This window comes from Phalacrocorax carbo, chromosome 16 (assembly GCF_963921805.1).
Source record: "Phalacrocorax carbo chromosome 16, bPhaCar2.1, whole genome shotgun sequence".
Classification (NCBI taxonomy): Eukaryota; Metazoa; Chordata; class Aves; order Suliformes; family Phalacrocoracidae; genus Phalacrocorax; species Phalacrocorax carbo.
In genome coordinates this window covers 5,243,672-5,261,828 of record NC_087528.1, presented here as the reverse complement: position 1 = coordinate 5,261,828, position 18,157 = coordinate 5,243,672, and the positions used below count along the sequence as shown (strand labels likewise).

Here is an 18,157-nt window from a genome sequence, read left to right as displayed (position 1 = left end):
GTCCCTTCCATGACACAGTCCTGTTTGCTGGCTCTTTGAAAGAGCAATAAAGTGACCACGTGATTTATTAGCTGGTACAAACACATTTGAAAAAATCTGCTTCCAAAACCATTCCTGTGGTCACACCACCACCAGGACTGTCAATCCTTTGGCCTGGGCAAGACTAAAAAAAGATACGGTGCCAGTGAGATGATGTTAGAATCATAAAATGTCCTGAGTTGGAAGAGATCCAGAATGATCATCAAGTTCAACTCCTGTCCCTGCACAGGACAACCCCAAATTTACACCATATTCTTCTGGGAGACCTCCCTGAAGTATCAGGTCCTCAAATATGAAGCCTGTTTCCTGTAGTTTAGTACCTACTCAAAAGAGAAAGATTTTCATGCATGAAATCAGTAACATTCTTGCCCTCTGAGCATTCCTTACTCAGTCGCATCTTTCTAAGGGAAGTCACTTGACCGAATGTAAAGGCATCATCTGTTCTCCTGTAATTTTTTGGATCAATGTAGGAAAAATTAGGTCCATGGGAAGGGCTTATCCCCAGCCTTGGAGCTTCCTCGGTGCATTCCTTCCTGGGAATATCCTGGCACTATTTACAGCTGCCTAAGATATCCACCGCGCTCCCACAGGGATGGTTACCACCTTTAGCATACACTGGAATTGCTTTAATGAAGTATGGCAAGATCAGAGTACAGCGTGAAGAAAAGCAGAGCAAGTATCAGTTGCCAATTTCCAGGAGAGCCTGGGTACCTGTACACTCCTTGGTAAATTCCTGTGCTGAATACTGAAGTCATGGGCAAAACTGTCACTTTTCTGAACAGGCTTTATCTCCTGTTTGTGTGATTTATAGTTAAAGATCCATTTCTTTCTAGACTACACAGCCAGAAAGCAGGGTAAAGAGGATTTGAGGTATTGATTTCAAATGTATGCAAAAGCATTTCTGTGTCAGCAATGGAGTAAAATGACACTGTCTTCTTTTGTAGCTCCAGGAAAACTCCAACCTTCAATGGTTTTTCCTTGTGTAATAATGTTTCTTGACCCCCATGCCATGCTGACAGCCGCTTTTCAGGACCAAGCCATTCTATGCACCAGGAATGCTCTGTTCTTCCTAATTTGTCCCTTTTACCAATCATTTCATGAGCAACTCCAACAGCCCATCCATCACTGTCCCCGGTAATTACTTCCCAGTAGTGGCACCCAGTAGAGAAGCTCTGTGAACACATCACTTGACTGATGCAGAATCTGTTAGGCGATGGTTCATAATCAGTGAGGTAGCTGGAAACCATCACTTTCCTGTTCTGGGCTGTGACTGCTAACCGCTTATATATTCTTGTGAGATCAAAAGTCACGTCATCTGCCCCTAGAAAAGAGAAGGGAAAACATTCTCACCTGCAGGCAGCAAGACAGATCACCTCAGCATTTACATGCATCCTAAATAATAGTGGATGTGCATCCCTACGCAAGGACAGAAATGAAAACCAATGACCGTACAATAAACCTTAATCAAAACTCAATCCTGCAAATCAGCAAGAATCCACAACCAAACACTAACAACTGTATCCTGAGTGTACTGTGTCTCAAGCTACAGCTGTAGTACTGTGTGTTGACTGTGAAAATATTTCTGTAAAAATGATGCAGAGTTCAGGCAACAACTGGCGTCATTACAGCTTAACAGTGTAAAGGGCAAAACAGTGCAGTAACTGCCCATACACCAACTCAGGCTCTGGGACCAGCACAAGCTACGACGCAGCCTATGTGCCTCTGTGGAACAGGCTTCTTATCCTTTTTACCTTGCATATGCAGTCAGGTATAGCATTGCATTATGCTGCAGTAACTGATTAATTCCTAGCAACTTCTTTGTGTTTCTGTGCTTTGGGTAAACACCCAGATCTCCTGCTGATGTTTGTAAGTACAGTTTTCTTCAGCAAATCCACAGTCCCGTAGTCACTTGAATGTTGTTATTGAAGAGTCATGCTGGCTTGCATACTTACACTGAGAAAACTGGCTTGAAATCATTGGTTCTGGATTTGTAGCTGCAGGCTCTGGAGATAATGAGCAGACATTTGCCTCTGGATGTAAGTCTGGAGGTTGCTCTAAATAAGAAAAAATTAAAGCTTAAGGCACTTCTTCAAAATGCAGATAGCAAGTATTTATGCTTCTAAAGGAAATCTTACATTAAATAAACCTAGCTCGTGGTTAAATTACAAAACAAAGATTTTGACTGTATAAATTATCAAAGGATGTGTAGGCAAACATTTTTATCCAAAAATGTACGCTGCTGTCCTGAGTGCGGTCCGAATGGAGCAGTCAAAAAAGTCGAGGTAAAGCAGTTGGATCTTTCTATGCAGATAAGCCAGTTTCTGTCATAAACGCGTTTACAGTGTTCTTCATTTTTTTCTATCATGTGTTTCTTGTGTTACTTGCACGTGCATTTCATAAGCAAAGTAATTTTTCACTCTAATTGCTGACCAAAAAGCCTGACATTCAGGTCTACCACTTTAAGGGCTGTTTTTATTTTTCTGTGACACTGTAGCACATATTTACAAGACTCATTTGCAAGCACTTTCTCGTATAGTTGCATAATACATTGGTTTCATCATGAAAGCCATCCTTAGAAGATCCTGCCCCACACCTCTGCCCACTGATTCCTTGGTTTTGCTAGTGAAAATTATTGTGGAGCAAAGCTGTAAACTCAGTTGCTGAAATGATCAAGATAAGAAAAACCCTGAGGTGAAAATAGGGTTAAGTATCTGGGGGTTTTGAGAATCAGTGCAGGTAGTGTTGGAAAGGATGGGAAGGAGAAGATTGCCCCTCAGTGGCAGTGGGGTTTTAGGTCAGTCTTAAGTTGCTCTCACAACCACTCAGTGGTCTTTCTACAGCAGAGGGACAGTGCTGGGAGAAGGAGATCTCCATAGCAAAGGCCATTCCAGATCTAAAGCTTTGCTTAGACACAGCTTTTGGTGGGAGGGAATTTTACGTCTGCTCTTAGCAAAGACTTTGTTGTTATATTACTCTGTGTTTAGAAAAAAAACAAAAATTAAATGGATTATGTTTAATTTCCATTACTAATCTGCATGTCAGTCCGTTCTTTTCTTTTGGGCTCCCATGAAAGAAGTATAAATTAATCACATTGTCTCCAAAACTGCAAGTGGCTTTATAATAATCACACACATGCACATCTGTTTTCTCTGAAGTTTTTGGTTTGTTTTCCAAAGTTGCAGACCTACCTGTTTGTAAGAATACTTCCTTCATACAAATCTTCAGTGTGGGGTCAAAGTAGTGTCAAATTACAGCAGCCTGACCCCCCTGTGCAAGGGAGTGAATTGAGGGGGGGTCACATGCAGGACCTTGTTAGACTCAGTGCCTCTATAAAAAGAAATCTCAAAATAAAGAAAACTCACCCGGTGGGAACTGCCAAGTGAACTTCTCCAAGAGTAAAATTTCCATCTTTCTCTTAAGATCTTCTACAGCACTTTTGACGACATTAAGCTTCTCATCAAGTGTAATTTTATGCATTGTTGAAGGTGAGCCTGGGTACCTATGTCTCTTGAGTAAGTTACTCTAATAATGACATCAAAGAATCAAGGGGAAGAGGTAAACAGTAGCAGTTATGTCATCTAGCATATCAGATTATATTATAAAGCCAGAGTGGAAAAACAGCAGTGCTCTCTCTAAAATCTTATTTTTTATCTTGAGCACCTCCTTTGTAGGATACTTATCTGAGAGAACTAACCTGAAATCTTACAGAAGATATAAAAGGATAGTTTATTCTTAATTTTAAAAGAATTTGTTTTCCCCAAGAAAACTAAGAACTGGAGTAATTTTACTTCTATATATTACAATTTCCTTAAGTATCCATACGTATACACAAACTTTCCCATTTTAAATTTTCTTCTTGTTCTAGAACCCCCCAAAAAAAGTTTTAAAATGTGTTAGTATGAGATCTAGCATAAAATACCCACAAAAGGGTAAGCCTCATTTGCCTAAATTTAGAAAATGTGGAAATGTACATCTGAGCTTGTTCTCTTAGTCTGCCTTTATAGTCTGTGGAAAGAAACAGGCCTTTTGAAGGCTCGATTAATCTCATTTGCAGGTGGGCGTCTCAAGTAGGCCAGATGACTCATGCTCTAAAAGTACCCGTTTCTTTTCATTGCCCATAACAGGACTCTGGATGAGGTATAAATTCAGAGTTACACGAGGTGAATTCCAAGGTGGGCCTTTGTGCCTTGGCAGTCCACTTCTGTCTTTCAGCACTGTCACACCCTGTGAGCCCCACTCCAAATTCCTGCTAGCTAATTTGCATCATTGGAATTGTTTTCAACATCAAAATGGGCTCTACAGAATTTGAAGTGCTTTAACTGCCTCTTTTAAGAGCCCTTGACATATTTTCCCCAAGAAAGTTGTTAGAAAGTACTTAATAACTTTGTGAGTTCTTTAACTTGCATACATATGCATATATATATGTATTCTGGAAAATAAAAAGATAACAGAGGATCTTATCTTAACCTTCAATATGACTCAGGACTGGATTTAAGCAATGCAGTCCCCACTTCACTCCAGCTCACCAACATGCTTGGAACAAATCTAGTTCTGAACTGCATCCTCACCCTATGTCTTTTTTAGTACATGTCCCTCTGAATTTCTCACTCCAGACTTCCCCTGGTAACAGCACTGTCTGTGGATCAGTATCACTGTCTCTAGCGAGAACAGTGCAGTGGGGACCTGAAAGTGCTCTGTACGTGTTCAGCTGTCTGAGACATTTAGCATAAGAGTTCCTACTCATATTCTGCCACTTTATTTCATCACTTACTGTTTGGTCTTTGATGTCTGTGAGCTCGTACGCTTCAACACAGAGCTGGTGAATAGTCTCTTCAATTTTCTGTTGAGCTGCTTTTTCCTCTTGTTCAATAAACATCAGTGTGTTTCTCTCCTGTCTTTCAACATATTCCTTCATGCAACAGAAATCTTCAGTAATCTGGCTTTTGATCTGAGATGCATATTCCTGAAAGGCAGAAAACATGGAGTTCATTGTGCTGTTAGAAAAGATGTGTGGAATATGAGAACCTACTGCCCCATCTAACATGCACTTTGACTGACCCCTGCAGACCAGGAACCGCTACCTTTATTCAAAGGAATAAAATACATTTGATGCTATCCTGCATTACCTGCAATGAGATTTTGGGCACGTTAAGGATCTTGACTACTTCATGGCCATCAGCCTTGGCTTGACAACTTAGAAACTTTATGATTTGCATTTTGCATCTAAGAGTTCCAGAAACATTTGGGCTGCTCCTGGGGTAGGCAGAAAAAGGTAACAATGCACAAATCCAGTGGCTTTTGTGCCAGCCAAGGCAGGAGTTAGTATAGCTGGCACCATAGTTCATACTCATCAATAAAAACAGAGTTGTGACAGCAAGAGAAGGAAAAGGCAGATTCCCACTCTGGGCTGGAAGGCTATGCTGGAGTCAATCACGTCTCCAGGTGGCAGCGGAAACAGACGCTAACTGCGGGTAGTACATGTACAACGTGTACCTTTGCTTTAGCGAGATCTTCCTTCAAGAGTTGGATGGTCTCTGCAGTCATTTCTAGTTGCTTGGAGAGGTCCCATATCTCTTCATCCTTTAAAGTGAGGAAGAGAGAAAGTTAGACCATTTATCTACATAACCCTCAAAGAAAGCATGACTAGGTTAAGCAGCAGGATAATAAAAATACCTATATCATGGACATTAGTTAAGCACTGGGCTGGTTGAGAGGTGTCTGGAAGACCCAATTAATTCTGAATGGGAATAGTCGCAATGAAGTCACCATACAACAGTCATCAATTACATGTTCAAATATCATTATGAGCTTAAGCCTTTGGCTCAACTGCAGAGACTGAAGACTTTTTAGATACATATGTGCTAAAATAATGAAGGTCAATAGATTTTTCTCATCTCCTCCAAGTTTGGGAGTTATTTTAAGTGGAGATCTAGAACCAGTCCATTTTGTGCCATTCAGCTGGGTGGAGCTGCAGCACTGTATAATAATGTTATGTGCCCTTTCAGGAGTCTCCAATGCTATATTGTGCAATAAATAACACCCAGCACAAAGAACCGTTAGTTGTTACTACTGTACAGCAGCTGAATACGTACAGCTGTTCTTCTAAATCAGCTATGCAGTGCTCCATGTCCTCACCACCCCTGAACCACAACCACTGCTTCAGCTAAACCCACCTGCCCAGCGTACACGAGATTGTTGTGACAAGGCTAATGACCCTCGTAAGGTGTTTGGAGTTGTGGCCGGACTTATCCGGGGGTGCCGCGGGGAGGAGCTCGGGATGTCCCGGGGGGTGCCGCGGGGAGGAGCCCCAGGATGCCTCCGGCCATACCTTCTCCCGAGGTCGCCGCTCTGCCGGGCTGGGGTTGTCGCAGGCAACAGCTCCGGAGGGTTTCGGTTCGTCCCGCGTTTCCAACTCTCCCGCTTCCTCCTGCGAGATTAAGCTCACCAAAGCGGCCAGCTCCCGGTTGGGCCGCAGGTCCTTGAGCTCGAAGCCTTCCCGGCAGAGCGGGCAGCCGCCCCGCTGCCTCCCCTTGCGGTACTCCTCGATGCAGGGCCGGCAGAAGCTGTGGCTGCAGGCCGGCAGCCGCACGGGGTCCGTGAAGAGCTGCAGGCAGCAGGCGCAGCTCAGGTCCACGGCGCGCAGGAGCCGGTCGAGGCCCACCGCAGCGGCCATGGCCCGGCCCGGGGCGGAGCGGAGCCGCTCAGTTTCGTTTCCCCGGGCGGCTCCTCCCGCCCCCCGGGAGGCTCCGCCGTGCGCCCGGAGCTGGAGGGCGCCGGGAGCGGCGGGGCTGGGCGGCTCTCCCCGAGCCCGGCGCCCTTAGGGCCCGCGGCGCTCTACCGGGAGGGGTGCCCCGCCGCCGAGCCTGTCCGCGGTGCGATGCCGGGGTAGCTCAGCCGGGCAGCTCCCCGCAGCAGGCAGAGAGCCCAGGCCCGGCCCGGCCCTTCCTCCGCCGGCCGCCTGGACCGAGGATTTGGGCTGGCTGTAGGAATGAAGCAGGTCGCAGAGCTCCCCGTGACCGGGCTTTGACTTTCAATGACTCTCCAAAACAGTTATTTACACGATTTCATTTTCACAGGGAATTTCCCGGGTTTGTAAGAAGACACATCAGATTTGCTGACGTGATTGGTCTACTGACCAAGTAGTGACGCAGCAACTGAGCAAGTGAAACAGCACAGTGGGACTTGCAGAGCCCCATCCGTGAGAAGTTCAGGCTACCACATGGACCGAACTCTTCTGAGGTTGTCCTGGGTTACCCAGTTCATCTCAAAACAGCAATTGACATTGTCCTTGTACAAGTCAGAAGGTGCTTTGCTATTGATTCCAAGGGTTGCAGGATTAAGTTGGTAAAGATTTGCCGAACCTGCACGTGACCTAGAATGAATCAGGAAAGAGTGTGGGGACACAGGGAAGTTTATGGGACCATATCAGCAAGCCAAACTGCTGCAGATTGCTCGGCGTTGAATGGTGATGAGCTGGCTGAGACAGGCAGAACAATGATCCAACTCAACCAATTCTTCTGCGCTATTGGGGGGTTGGGGGGGGAAAGAGTTAATCTCACTAATCCCTGCAAGTATTGGCACTTCCTCATTTCTGCAGAAGAAAACTATTCTGGGTATCTCAGACTGGCTGGCAATTTTCAGCAAAAGGTGGAAGCACCACCAGAAACTTAGTCTGCAGGACTTCCTCTTGATTTGCAGACTAAGGCTATCTGAAAAGAAGAATTAAATATCTAAACAACTGGTTTCTTGGTAGAACAAAATCTCGGACTTGGTCTTGAGGCAAGATAACACTCAGTCCGCTGTATCAGCCAGTGCAGATCTTCACCACTTCCTGCACGGAATAGATTAAGTGGTACCTGAGCAGGAGGGACTCGCCCCCCACTTCCAGTGCTGGTCCTCATTCATCGAGTGTCTTCAAGCAAGTCACTGAAGACAACACTTTTAGGACTAGTTTCTGCTTTAGACTAATCAAGCTCATCAAGCTTCATCTGTTTTTTAGGAGGCGAGACAGATCAGCGTATGTTCATCCTGTACTCATGATGTGTTTTCTGGGGCACTGTGTGGGGTTGCTTTGGGAAAATTTGGTGTTCACAAGTTGAATTTACCATTCATAAAAATTCAAACAGCAAAGACTGCTGAAAGCAAGAAGCTAGGAGTACTTGTCGTTAGAGTGATTCCTTTACAGTATCCTCCACAATTTAACCCTGGCTTTTATTTTTTGCTGTGTCAGAAATGTAATACTGTAAAAGACATTAAACCCACCCTGTTAAAACAACCATGTCCCTGTCTGGACAGGAGCCACAGCCCGGTGGAGTGTAGCAGCCTGACTCTGCTCATCCCTGAGAAGGATCTCCAGTGACTCTAGCATGAATGGTATCTTAGATGTACCCAACAGGACACCTTGCATCTTCTTGACAGATGATACCTTTGCCTCTCGGTCACTGTCCCTGTGTACTCATGCGACAGATGACACCATGCACTGGCAAGATATATGCCACTGGCTGCATTGTCAGGTATGTCTTTCAGGATGTACAGGAGTCCTTCTGACATCAGGCCAAGCCAAGAAAAGGAAGAACTGATAGAACAGCACCTGCAGGAGTCCTCAAGGAAATGAATGTCAGCCCTTCTGTGGTCAGACTTTCTTCATTGACTTTGGGTTTTTTTCTCAGAAGACAACACTGGATGATTCATCCCTATGTCAGGCTAGGAAGGTCTCCTCTGCTTAAAAGCAGAGAAGGGTAGGAAGAGAGAAGGCACTTCAAGCAAGGTTCTGCAGGGGCACAGATAATTTCTGAGTCTCTGCACTCCCTCTTACTCATTTCTCTGTTGCCACCCTTCCTGTGCCTGTGGCCATTGAAGGAAGAAGCCCTGTAAACTAGAGTCACTGCAGGGCCCTGAGCACCATCCTTGCCAACAGGAAGAGGCCACAGAGCAGTGCTGAACACAGCCCAAGAAATGCAGTTCACCAGAACTCAGTGCTAGTCTTAACCAGACAAAGGCTGGGCAATGACTCCATTTAAGGCATCTATCCATTCCCTCTGCTCCCTCTCATTCTCACATATAAACACAAACTCTCTCATTGGCGTGACCACAGTGATCGCCGGTTTCCTCTTCTTCACCCGGACTCCCTGGGGCAAGCCAGCTTGTACTTTGTATCCCTCTTCCATCCTTCCAATAAAAACCTGGCCCTGCGCAAATGCATCCTAGAAAGAAGGAAGCAGAAGACAGCCATCAGCCAGCGGACAGTGCAGCTCCAGCAGACACTATTCTCTCCCTTGACAAGGAGCAGGAACTGGGGATGCATGAAAGGGACACCAGTTTGGTGACAGGCAGCAGGAAACACACCCGAGTTTTTTTTTATGCTCACGAGCATTCTCAGAAGGAGGGAGGGACCCATCCTTACAAAGCTGGTTAGTGGGTGTCCAGAAGGAGGAAGGAAAGATATTCTCATGGCTAGAGCAGGGCTAGGAAGCAAGATACTGGGGCTGCCAAGCCTCTGTTATTGGTACATTGTGCATCTTGCCTAAAGTCACAGGCACAATAGGGCTGGGAGAGAGTGGGCTATAAACACTACAGGCAGTAGCAGCTACTTTTAAAAGACTTAGATCTCCCTCACTGCCACTGTAAGGGCCAGAGTTCTCAAACAGCTCAGCTTCAAAGAGATCCATTGACAAGGGAGATTGGCTCTTGAGACTGAGCCTGCTGCAGCCTTGCACAGCCACTGGAAGAGCTGGACGAGAACAGACCCTTCCTCCCCACCCAACTTCATGAAGGGGCTTGTGGAACAGCAAAGAACACTCCTCTTACCAGTGGAGTTTTAAAGTACATCAGGTTCCTTTCCTGAGAATCCAGGCAGAACCAGCGCACCTTAAAGGCTTCCTTCTGCTGCAAGGAGATGGTAGAAGTTCTTTAAAGACCAAGTCCCAGAGGGACGTTCAGCCTACTCAAGGCAGATCCCTGGACTGCTTAAATGACTCGGAGTTCGAGTCCCATTTCATTCATCCCTGTAACTGGTAAAAGGTGAGTCCCTGCTGTGTGCAGCCCTCAGCTCCCTTCTCCCTGGGTTCACACTAGAGATCTGCATTCAGTGACAATCCTTTGGGTAAGGCAGGGAAGTTTGGTTCTACCAGTGATCAAAGTACCAGGATTAAGGAAGTTGCAGCAGACAGATGAATTGAAAGCACTGCAGAGAATGATCCAGTGGCCATAATGAGAGTGTGCAATTTCAGCATTTTGGTTTGGGGGCTTGCATTGCGGGATGCACGACGGTAGGGACAAATGGCAGGTTTTTTAAAAAGTGCTAATTCCATCAACTATACTCATCTGACCATTCCCTGAGCTGTACATTGCTCTGTGCTGAACTGAAGGGTCCTCTCCTAGGGCCCAAATTCAGTTTGAGCAGAATTTAGGCACGCTTGTAGCTGTGAATATTCTCTGTGCAAGTGCCTGCAGGAAGACATATTAGGACATTAGCACTGCGCTGGGCCAAAACCCCAGCATATTCAATATCAGCATTACACCACTGAACGTTTTAATGGTACTTTGCACAGTTCACTCAGAGGACAGCAAGGCAAGAAGTGGTAATGCTCAAACAAGACCTCAGATCTTTTTCTCCTCCTTCAGCAGAGCCTGAAATCTCCTACAGGAGTAGTGGCCCATATACTTTCCCACAAAATCCAAACCAAACCACAGGTTTCACTGTAGAGAATTTGCTCAATCATACTTTGCTGCTATAAGCAGATGTGACTTACATGGTACTGACTTTAGAGAAATAGGGAAGTAGAAGAGTCAGCATGTGATGTTCTGTTCTAGCAGGAGCTGCTGTTCTAGAGCTGCAGTTAGCAGATACTGCAATCCATCCAGTGTTGCATAACAGTACTTTGCAAATCCACTGCCACCTAATCCATCTTGCTTACTCTTCAAGGGGGATTCTTCTTCCCAGTCTTATTTTCCACACAAAATAAAACATGATCCCAAAAAACATGACATGCTTGAATGTAATGTCTTTTATCAACCCAGGAAACATAGAGTCACTCAACAAATAATTTACTAGTAAACATTATAGAATTATCAAATGTTCTCCATCTGGAATAATCCTGTTTGTGTACTGCCAAGTATGCACTTACTTTTGGTCCTGTTTTCTCCATATATCCTTCTTTGACATAATTTCTTGTGATCCTGGGTATGAGCTAGGACACAAACACACAAAAAAGTCTGTCTCATTCAAGCTTGCTTTTCTGTTCTGTTTTTGTCAAAGCTAATCACCATCAGTTTTGGCTTTTGGGGCCTGGGGTTTTTTTGGATGCTCAGTAAAAAGAGATCTGAAATAAGAAGGAACATAAGGTTTTTGAAAGATTACACTTTATAAGGATCACATGGAGACTTTTAGGCCTTAAATGTTGACTCTGTTTTCACATGTTATCTAGTACGGCCTTTCCTTCTACCTCTTCTGTCCATTCCCAAGATCCTGCTGCTGTTTGAGCACCGGACTCTGGCAGAAGAAGTGAGAAAATGTTTTCCCATGCTATGTTTGCATAGACTACTTCAAGCCCTGTTCAGTTCTCACCTCAGGCTCAGGGACAGATGGGAAGGTCGTTCTGAGATAATGGTAGCGTGCTGCCCGAATGGCATTGAACCAGTCAACGATCTCCTAGGGAAAACAGGAAATACAAACATAAAGACAAGAACAACAAGAAGGAGTAAGAGTCCTGTCTCTCCAAAATGCCTTTCTTCCTCTTTGCAAAGATGTACTTTCTCCCCAAGGGGCAGAGAGAGTCAGTGACTTGTCCCAGGCACCTGAAAAACACCGAGCCTCCAAAATAATTTAAAACCGCCCCACCAGGGAGGTCCCAGACATTCTCTGCATGGAGAGTCACCCAAGTCTGTGTACACAGGCTTTTTCAGTTGATTCATTTATGGATTGTTTAAAAACCTTTGTACCTGGAAAGACATGAGAACTGTGACAAGGGAAGAAACAGAAATCTAATAAACCACAAAGACATACTTGTTAAAATGATCATTGCTTGGAAATCATGCAGAACAACAATATTTTCTATGCGTGTCAAGGAGGCTTCAAAGAATAGAACCACAGAATTGTATAAAACCGTTAGGCAGTTACCTTACAGAGATTTACATACGTGCCCCACTGAGGCCTTAAGACTATTCAGGGTGTGAAGCTGAATATATACCCCAACAGAACAGGATCGAGATGTTGTAGTTATTAGTGTCAAATCCTGCATTTGGCACTAATTAGTGATTAGTGTCAACTAATCAGTTGATTTGCAAACTTTCTATATCCTACAAGCTATAGTGACTTCAAATAAAACCAGGGTATCTCTTCCAAAATATAAATCCAACATCTAAGCACCTGACTTATTCCAATATCTCCATGGTATTCACCTTTCCACTTTCGTGATGGACAAAAAGGTTTCTTGTTTGACCGTTTGTGTTGTATGTGATCTGCAGCCCATGAGCATGTTGGATTTTCTCTGTCTGGAACATTGCATTCAGATTCTCAATGCTGATAATGGCTTTTGGACCTCTGGACTGTGAAATGAAAAGCATCACTGTATTAAAGTGCTCTCAGGGAAGGTAATGGAGGACAGATTAGCTGTATGAGAACTAGATCCCTACTAAAGAGAAAGTGGGCATCCTAAAATATCTGAATATTGGATGTATCTGAAATATAAAGCCTTAATTACATGCTACATAAAATCACTTGCAAAGAGTGACTCACTTTCCTTGACAAATGCTGGTCGCTATTTGAGAGGGATGTGTCTGAATTGCAAGGGACAGGTTCTGTCTCCAGCCTCATAGTTGGAGAACAATTAGCTACACTCTCCCACATAAGAGAGAAATGTTGAGGATGATGCTGCAGCAGTTCATGAGAGAATATTTTGGTAATATAAGAGGTAACAGCTGCTGACAGATCTCTTCTTCATCTTGCTGTTCAACTGCTATTATACATTTCCTTTGTTCACTAAGCAAAAGGAGGCTGCAGGGCTAAGATAAGGGATGAGGAAAAGGGCTAAATCCAAAAGAGCAATTGCCTAAGATACCACATAATGTTAATGGGGAAACATCTGGGCTGCTCCAAACACAGGCTAGCCTGGCTGCAAAACTAGAGACAAAGCTATTTATGCTGGATTTTGCTGGTGAAGAGCAGGGTCTGAGGTTGGATGTTGACCAGCTACCTCAGCCAACTCTGGCTGAAGAACTCACTTCTTTGATGTAGTACTTCATCACCCCTTCCCTTGCTGATAGGAGAAATTGTCTCTTCTGGAACTGTCTGCTTTCCCGCCCACGCTTCCAGAGGAATCCTTCACGGCTACCTGCAGATTGGGCCAAGATATGTGTCAGAGAAGGGCAGCACAATAGCAGCATTGTTTATCTAAATGGTGATTATCTAAATGGCACAGATTTTCAAGCCTCTTCTTCACCTGAGTATTTTCACCTCATATGAAAAAATCAGTGGAGAACTAGACAACTGTAAGATCTGAATACACCCTTGCACTTGTCTAGGTGCCTTTTTTTTAGGAGTTTCTTCTCAAAGTTAGACTCAAAGCAAGGCCTGCACACATCCAACAGTTCAAATATGACAAGCCAACCTTAAAGATCTTCGAAGTCGCAAACATAACACTATGCTGTCGGCCTTAAGAGTAACACCTTTTCCCTGACAATCCTAACTCTTACCTGCAGAACAAGGATCTTGGCAGACTTGGGTGGCAACAAATTCCTCACGCTCATATTTAGCTCTAATCCATTGCTCTCTTAAAACCCTGAAAGAGGAAAACATGGATAAAGCTGATCTGCCTCTATTCTATTTTCACCAACCAACCAAAGAGACCTGTAGAGGAAAGCAGTAGTTCAATAGTCTGCAGCAGTAAATACATCATCAACTTACAAGCAATCATGGGAACGAGGGATGTAATAGTAGGGAGGGACTTTCGCCTCATATTTAGCTTTGGCACAGAGATTCCCATGCGTCTTCATAAACTGAAATACAAGAGGAGTTACAGTTAGGTGTGCAACTACAAAATCAATACCATGTCAGGAACATAAAATTAACCTTGTATCAAACGGAGCACTGCACTTTTTGCTCAGTCTTGCCATAACTCTCAGTGCATCTATATATATGATTATAAATTCCCTTTGGCACTATAGTTTGCACTTTTTAGGTGGCGGAGCCTTTTTCAGTATTTACAGTTCTGAACCAGATGGGGAGGAATGCAAGGTTGCGGTTGTTATTACAAGAACAAAAGAAAATTAGGAGAAAAGGTATTTATGATCTCCTTATACCTTCCTCTCCTCCTCCTAGACATTAACTGTGATTATATTATTAGCAAAATTCAACTGAAAGATGAGAGGCTGAAACAATATTTAAGAAAGGTATGTTGATCACCGAATAGAACATACTATCTGGAAATATCTGTGGGCTTCTAAACCAGAATGAGGAGTTACTGTGTTCTAATAAAAAAAAATACACTGCAGGCTGTTAAAAGCACCTGTTATAACACCTATCATTGTAATTTGATTGAGCAGATAATTAAAAAAAAATCCTAAAATTACCCATGGAGTTAACACTGCTCTGTGTGGCTTTGTTCCTCTGTCCATGGTGGACGACATAAGAAAGATGAGGCAGAGGAGTCTATGGTGAAATGTGGAAAAAAGTGAATTACTGCTTTTTCCTCTGTACCTCTATAAGGTCGTTCTCCCAGAAGTCAAGCCGAAGGGATTTGACCCTGCTGATTTGAGGAAGGTTGCGATGGATTCCAGAGCAATTCAAACAAATGAATATTCCAAGTTTGTAAGAAGCCCACTCTGGATCTAGGTACAAACAAAAAGAATGAACTAATGCATGGGAAAAGACACAGCAAGGGCAAAAAAGCCCATCTGATGCACAGCCCAGGCTTTGCACATTATAATACATCAAATCCCACTCCATTGTTTATGGCTGTCACTTCACTGTGTTCAGAGGAACAGCACCTGCTTTCCCCAATGAATAATGTAGCCCCTGCATTTGTAGCCTCTTTCACCGACTATTTGTTTAAAAATTAATGTGACTGCACAGGCAGCCGGGTGGTGATGTAAAAGCTCTGCTAATTATTAGTTCTGCATGGAAAGCTGCTGTTGCTGAATCAACAATGGAAGGATGTTGTGGACTGTGAGCACTACTGAGCATACGACACAGCACAGCCACCCAGAGCAAGGAGTCGTCTCCACAGCCCACGAAAGCGCATGCTTTTGCCTGCTGCTGCATCCTGAAGCGACTTTGACAAGTCGATGCTGAGAGGCATCCCGAGCAGAGCTCTGGCAAGACCGTTTCCTTAGATAGCCACTTTCACCATGTCGCCCTCCACTTCTCCCTTATCGCATCAAACAGAAGCTACTTGTCGTCTCTCCCAGCTGCTGTAGGCTACCGACAGGCTGCTCGCTTCGGCCAGAGTGACTCCCACCTCGAACAAGCGCAGGGCGCCGGCCTGATACGGGCTTTCTGGGAGGCTCTTTGGTGCCTTTCTCTGCGCCAAAACCCCCGTGCAGAGACATTCCCCTCAGAGCTGGAAAGCCACCCAGCGGGCTCCCCTCCTCCAGCCTTGTGCACCGACTACAAATAACTCTGAGGAAGCTGCCGGGACGCTGAGGCCACTTCCCGTCCCATGCTGTCCCCCCCTGCGCCCCGCGGGGCTCCCGCCGCCGCTCCCGGCCCTGCCCGGCTGAGGAGAGCCGTGCCGGGACCGCCCGCAGCCCGGCCGCCCCGCGGGGCCCGCCCGAACGGCCGCCGCCGGGAGCCGGACGGCGGAGCGCGGCCCGCCGCGGGGAACCACCTGCTCCCGCCTCCCGCCTCCGCCCTACGTGAAGCGAAAGGTGACGGCGGGCCCCGCTTCGGGAGCTGAGGGAAGCAGAGAGCGGCACGGCGGGAGGCTGAGCGGGGACGGACGGACGCACGCCTGGACGGCGGCACAGCCGGAGGGGCCCGCCGGGCCCCTCACTCACTCCCGCTTTCCTGTCAGGAACGCGCCGGGCGGGCGGAGGGGAGCGGGGCGGTGCGCGCTGCCGGGCGGAGCGCCCTTACCTGGCTCCCCGCAGTCGGCGCAGCGGTCGTTCCCGGTGCCGGCGGCCCTCTGCAGCTCCAGCAGCAGCGTCTTGTTGCGGTCGCGGTCCATCATCGCCGCTCGGTGCTCGGCGCGGAGCGCAGCTCTGCGTGAGGCGCAGCCCCGGCAGGAAAATGAGGAACCGGAGCGCGGCCCGGGGCGCCCCGTCCCCTCCCGCGGCCCCAGCGGGCGCCGCTGTGCCGCCCCTCAGGCCGCCTCCGCCGGAGCGGCGGCCAAGGTCCGCGGCGGCGCCGGGCAGGGCCGACCCGGTGACAACCGCCCCGTCGCCGTCCCCCGGTGCTGCGCGCGGCGAGGCGGTAACGGTCGGGCAGCCCAGCAGCCCCGCACCGCCCCTTGTCAGAGCAGATAAGCCTTCTCCTTTCTTTGCACAGCGCTGGATCGAGCTGGGATAAGCCTCCCCCAACGAGCTATGAGCGGCTCCTCTGAAAACTCTTTACTCGGGGTCCTGTTTGCAGGAGGGGGGCTCATCCACGCGCCTGCTGGTTTGCTGCAAACTCCGCCTCAGGGGTGTCTCTTAAAAAATATTTTTACATAATATAAAGTAATAAAATGCTTTTACATACATAAAATAATTTTACCTAACAGAAGGGCACCCGTTCACCAGACACCGACAGCCCACAGAGCAGGGGAGTTACGCTTCCCTCAGCAGAGCTCTGCCACCCTGCGAGGGCTCAACGCCGTACCTGACACGGAGCTCTGTGACACCAAAGCGCTGCAAGGAGAAAAGCCTGTCAGCAGCACTCAACACAGGGAAAAATGGAGCATTTCAGGATTTGCACAGCCTAATGAAAATGGCCCTTTCAAGGTAAAGCCGATGTCAAAAAGTCTGCGACCTAATGTTCAGATTTTTAAGGAAAGAAAAAGACAAATGAGGAAATTTTAAGGTGAGGGAAAGATTTTCAAGATTAAATCAGAAGGAGGTTAAAAGGTATTAAAATATTTTTAATTTTACTATAGTTTCAGGTTAAACTTTGCATAGTTAACTTGCATTACTATAGCGCACTATAATATGCAATTATTCTGTAGTAAAGTATATGTATAATCTTGTAAAAACACTGTGTAGTTACTTATTTTGCAGGATATTACTTATATCCATGGATATTATATCCAGGATATTACTTATATCCAGAGATGTGTTATCCGTTGAAGGCACTGACACATTTTTTCCACCTTTTTAGGCACTAAAGAGCGTTGTACCTTTTTTTTTTTTTAAATATTGTGAAGTAATGAAATAAACAGCAGCAGAATATCTGAAAAGTTGGGTATTGTTTGACTACCCACATAAAATCTCTCTTTTCAGCACTTACCTTTTAAGAACTGTGCCATACTGCAATATAAACATTGATTACATTGAAGCTGTTTTGCTAGCTTAATCTTTGTGGTGTCCTCCTTACGAATCCTGTAAAATATAAAAGACCATCTGTATGACATTTGCACAATGGTTATTTATATTCAAGGCAACCTATAAACTCACGACCAAAAAACCACATTGGTCAGTAGCCCCACGATTTTTCTCAGTGTCGTACTCAGGTGGCTGAGCTCGGTTCTGTCTGCAGCTTGCAAGGGACATGTCCTTCCCAGCCCTCGGCTCTCGAGATACATCTTGCCCTGTTTCAGGGCTGTTACAGACTGAGGTAGTCTTGCTTGTAAAGGGATCCTTCCATCCTCCTACTCTCACCCAGTTTTAACACAGCATACGCTTGCAAGAACATGCCTAACGCTTAACTGCTTTTTTCTATATTACCCATGGGGTCGTAGAATAATGTCTCCTCCATTTACATTCTAGAAAGCAATATTGGAATGACAGTAAAAAGAAATAAAAACTTAAAATTTGACTGGGATTTCAACTAGAACAACGTGTTTGTTGGTTTTTTGTTTTTACGTTATTGTACAACTTGCAGTAACTACTGCTTAAATAGGGTGCAGAGTCATTGTGGAACTCCAGGGGTTTTTTAACTTCTGGTCCCACTGAATTCTTTTGTTTAGGTAGATCGCAAGCATGGGTT

General features: G+C 45.7%; 2 protein-coding genes across 4 annotated transcripts; both read right to left on the bottom strand.

Annotated features, from left to right (window-relative positions):
- Nucleotides 1–509: 509 nt before the first annotated feature.
- On the bottom strand, nt 510–8,099 carry RNF135 (ring finger protein 135). Its single transcript, XM_064467156.1, has 6 exons — nt 6,368–8,099; nt 5,533–5,619; nt 4,811–5,002; nt 3,402–3,561; nt 1,992–2,093; nt 510–1,360 (listed from the first exon to the last, which is right to left on the bottom strand). Exons 1-6 carry the CDS (start codon nt 6,710–6,712, stop codon nt 825–827), a joined length of 1,422 nt encoding a protein of 473 aa, XP_064323226.1. The 5' UTR covers nt 6,713–8,099; the 3' UTR covers nt 510–824.
- A 132-nt stretch (nt 8,100–8,231) lies between these two features.
- On the bottom strand, nt 8,232–16,728 carry ADAP2 (ArfGAP with dual PH domains 2). 3 transcript variants are annotated; one of them, XM_064467157.1, is made up of 10 exons: nt 16,112–16,707; nt 14,735–14,865; nt 13,943–14,034; nt 13,732–13,817; nt 13,261–13,370; nt 12,439–12,585; nt 11,606–11,689; nt 11,166–11,228; nt 9,847–9,924; nt 8,232–9,242 (listed from the first exon to the last, which is right to left on the bottom strand). In XM_064467157.1, the coding sequence occupies exons 1-10, from the start codon at nt 16,203–16,205 to the stop codon at nt 9,024–9,026; spliced, it is 1,104 nt and encodes a 367-aa protein (XP_064323227.1). In that variant the 5' UTR covers nt 16,206–16,707; the 3' UTR covers nt 8,232–9,023. The 3 variants fall into 3 exon arrangements, with proteins under 3 accessions (XP_064323227.1, XP_064323230.1, XP_064323228.1); XM_064467160.1 differs by lacking the exon at nt 12,439–12,585 and having other exon boundaries at nt 16,112–16,728; XM_064467158.1 differs by lacking the exon at nt 9,847–9,924 and having other exon boundaries at nt 16,112–16,718.
- Between the last annotated feature and the right edge of the window lie 1,429 nt (nt 16,729–18,157).

Bases quoted from the DNA above. Each gene is read 5' to 3' on its own strand.
- RNF135 (XM_064467156.1), bottom strand. From the start codon at position 6,712: ATGGCCGCTGCGGTGGGCCTCGACCGGCTCCTGCGCGCCGTGGACCTG. The intron at 5,003-5,532 runs GTACACGTTGTA...TCTGCCTTTCAG, and splicing joins AAGATCTCGCTAAAGCAAAG to GAATATGCATCTCAGATCAA. The intron at 3,562-4,810 runs GTAAGTGATGAA...TGTCATTATTAG, and splicing joins CAGACATCAAAGACCAAACA to AGTAACTTACTCAAGAGACA.
- ADAP2 (XM_064467157.1), bottom strand. From the start codon at position 16,205: ATGATGGACCGCGACCGCAACAAGACGCTGCTGCTGGAGCTGCAGAGG. The intron at 14,035-14,734 runs GTACAGAGGAAA...CTTGTATTTCAG, and splicing joins GGGAGAACGACCTTATAGAG to TTTATGAAGACGCATGGGAA. The intron at 13,818-13,942 runs GTAAGTTGATGA...TTCCTCTTTCAG, and splicing joins CCTCGTTCCCATGATTGCTT to GGTTTTAAGAGAGCAATGGA.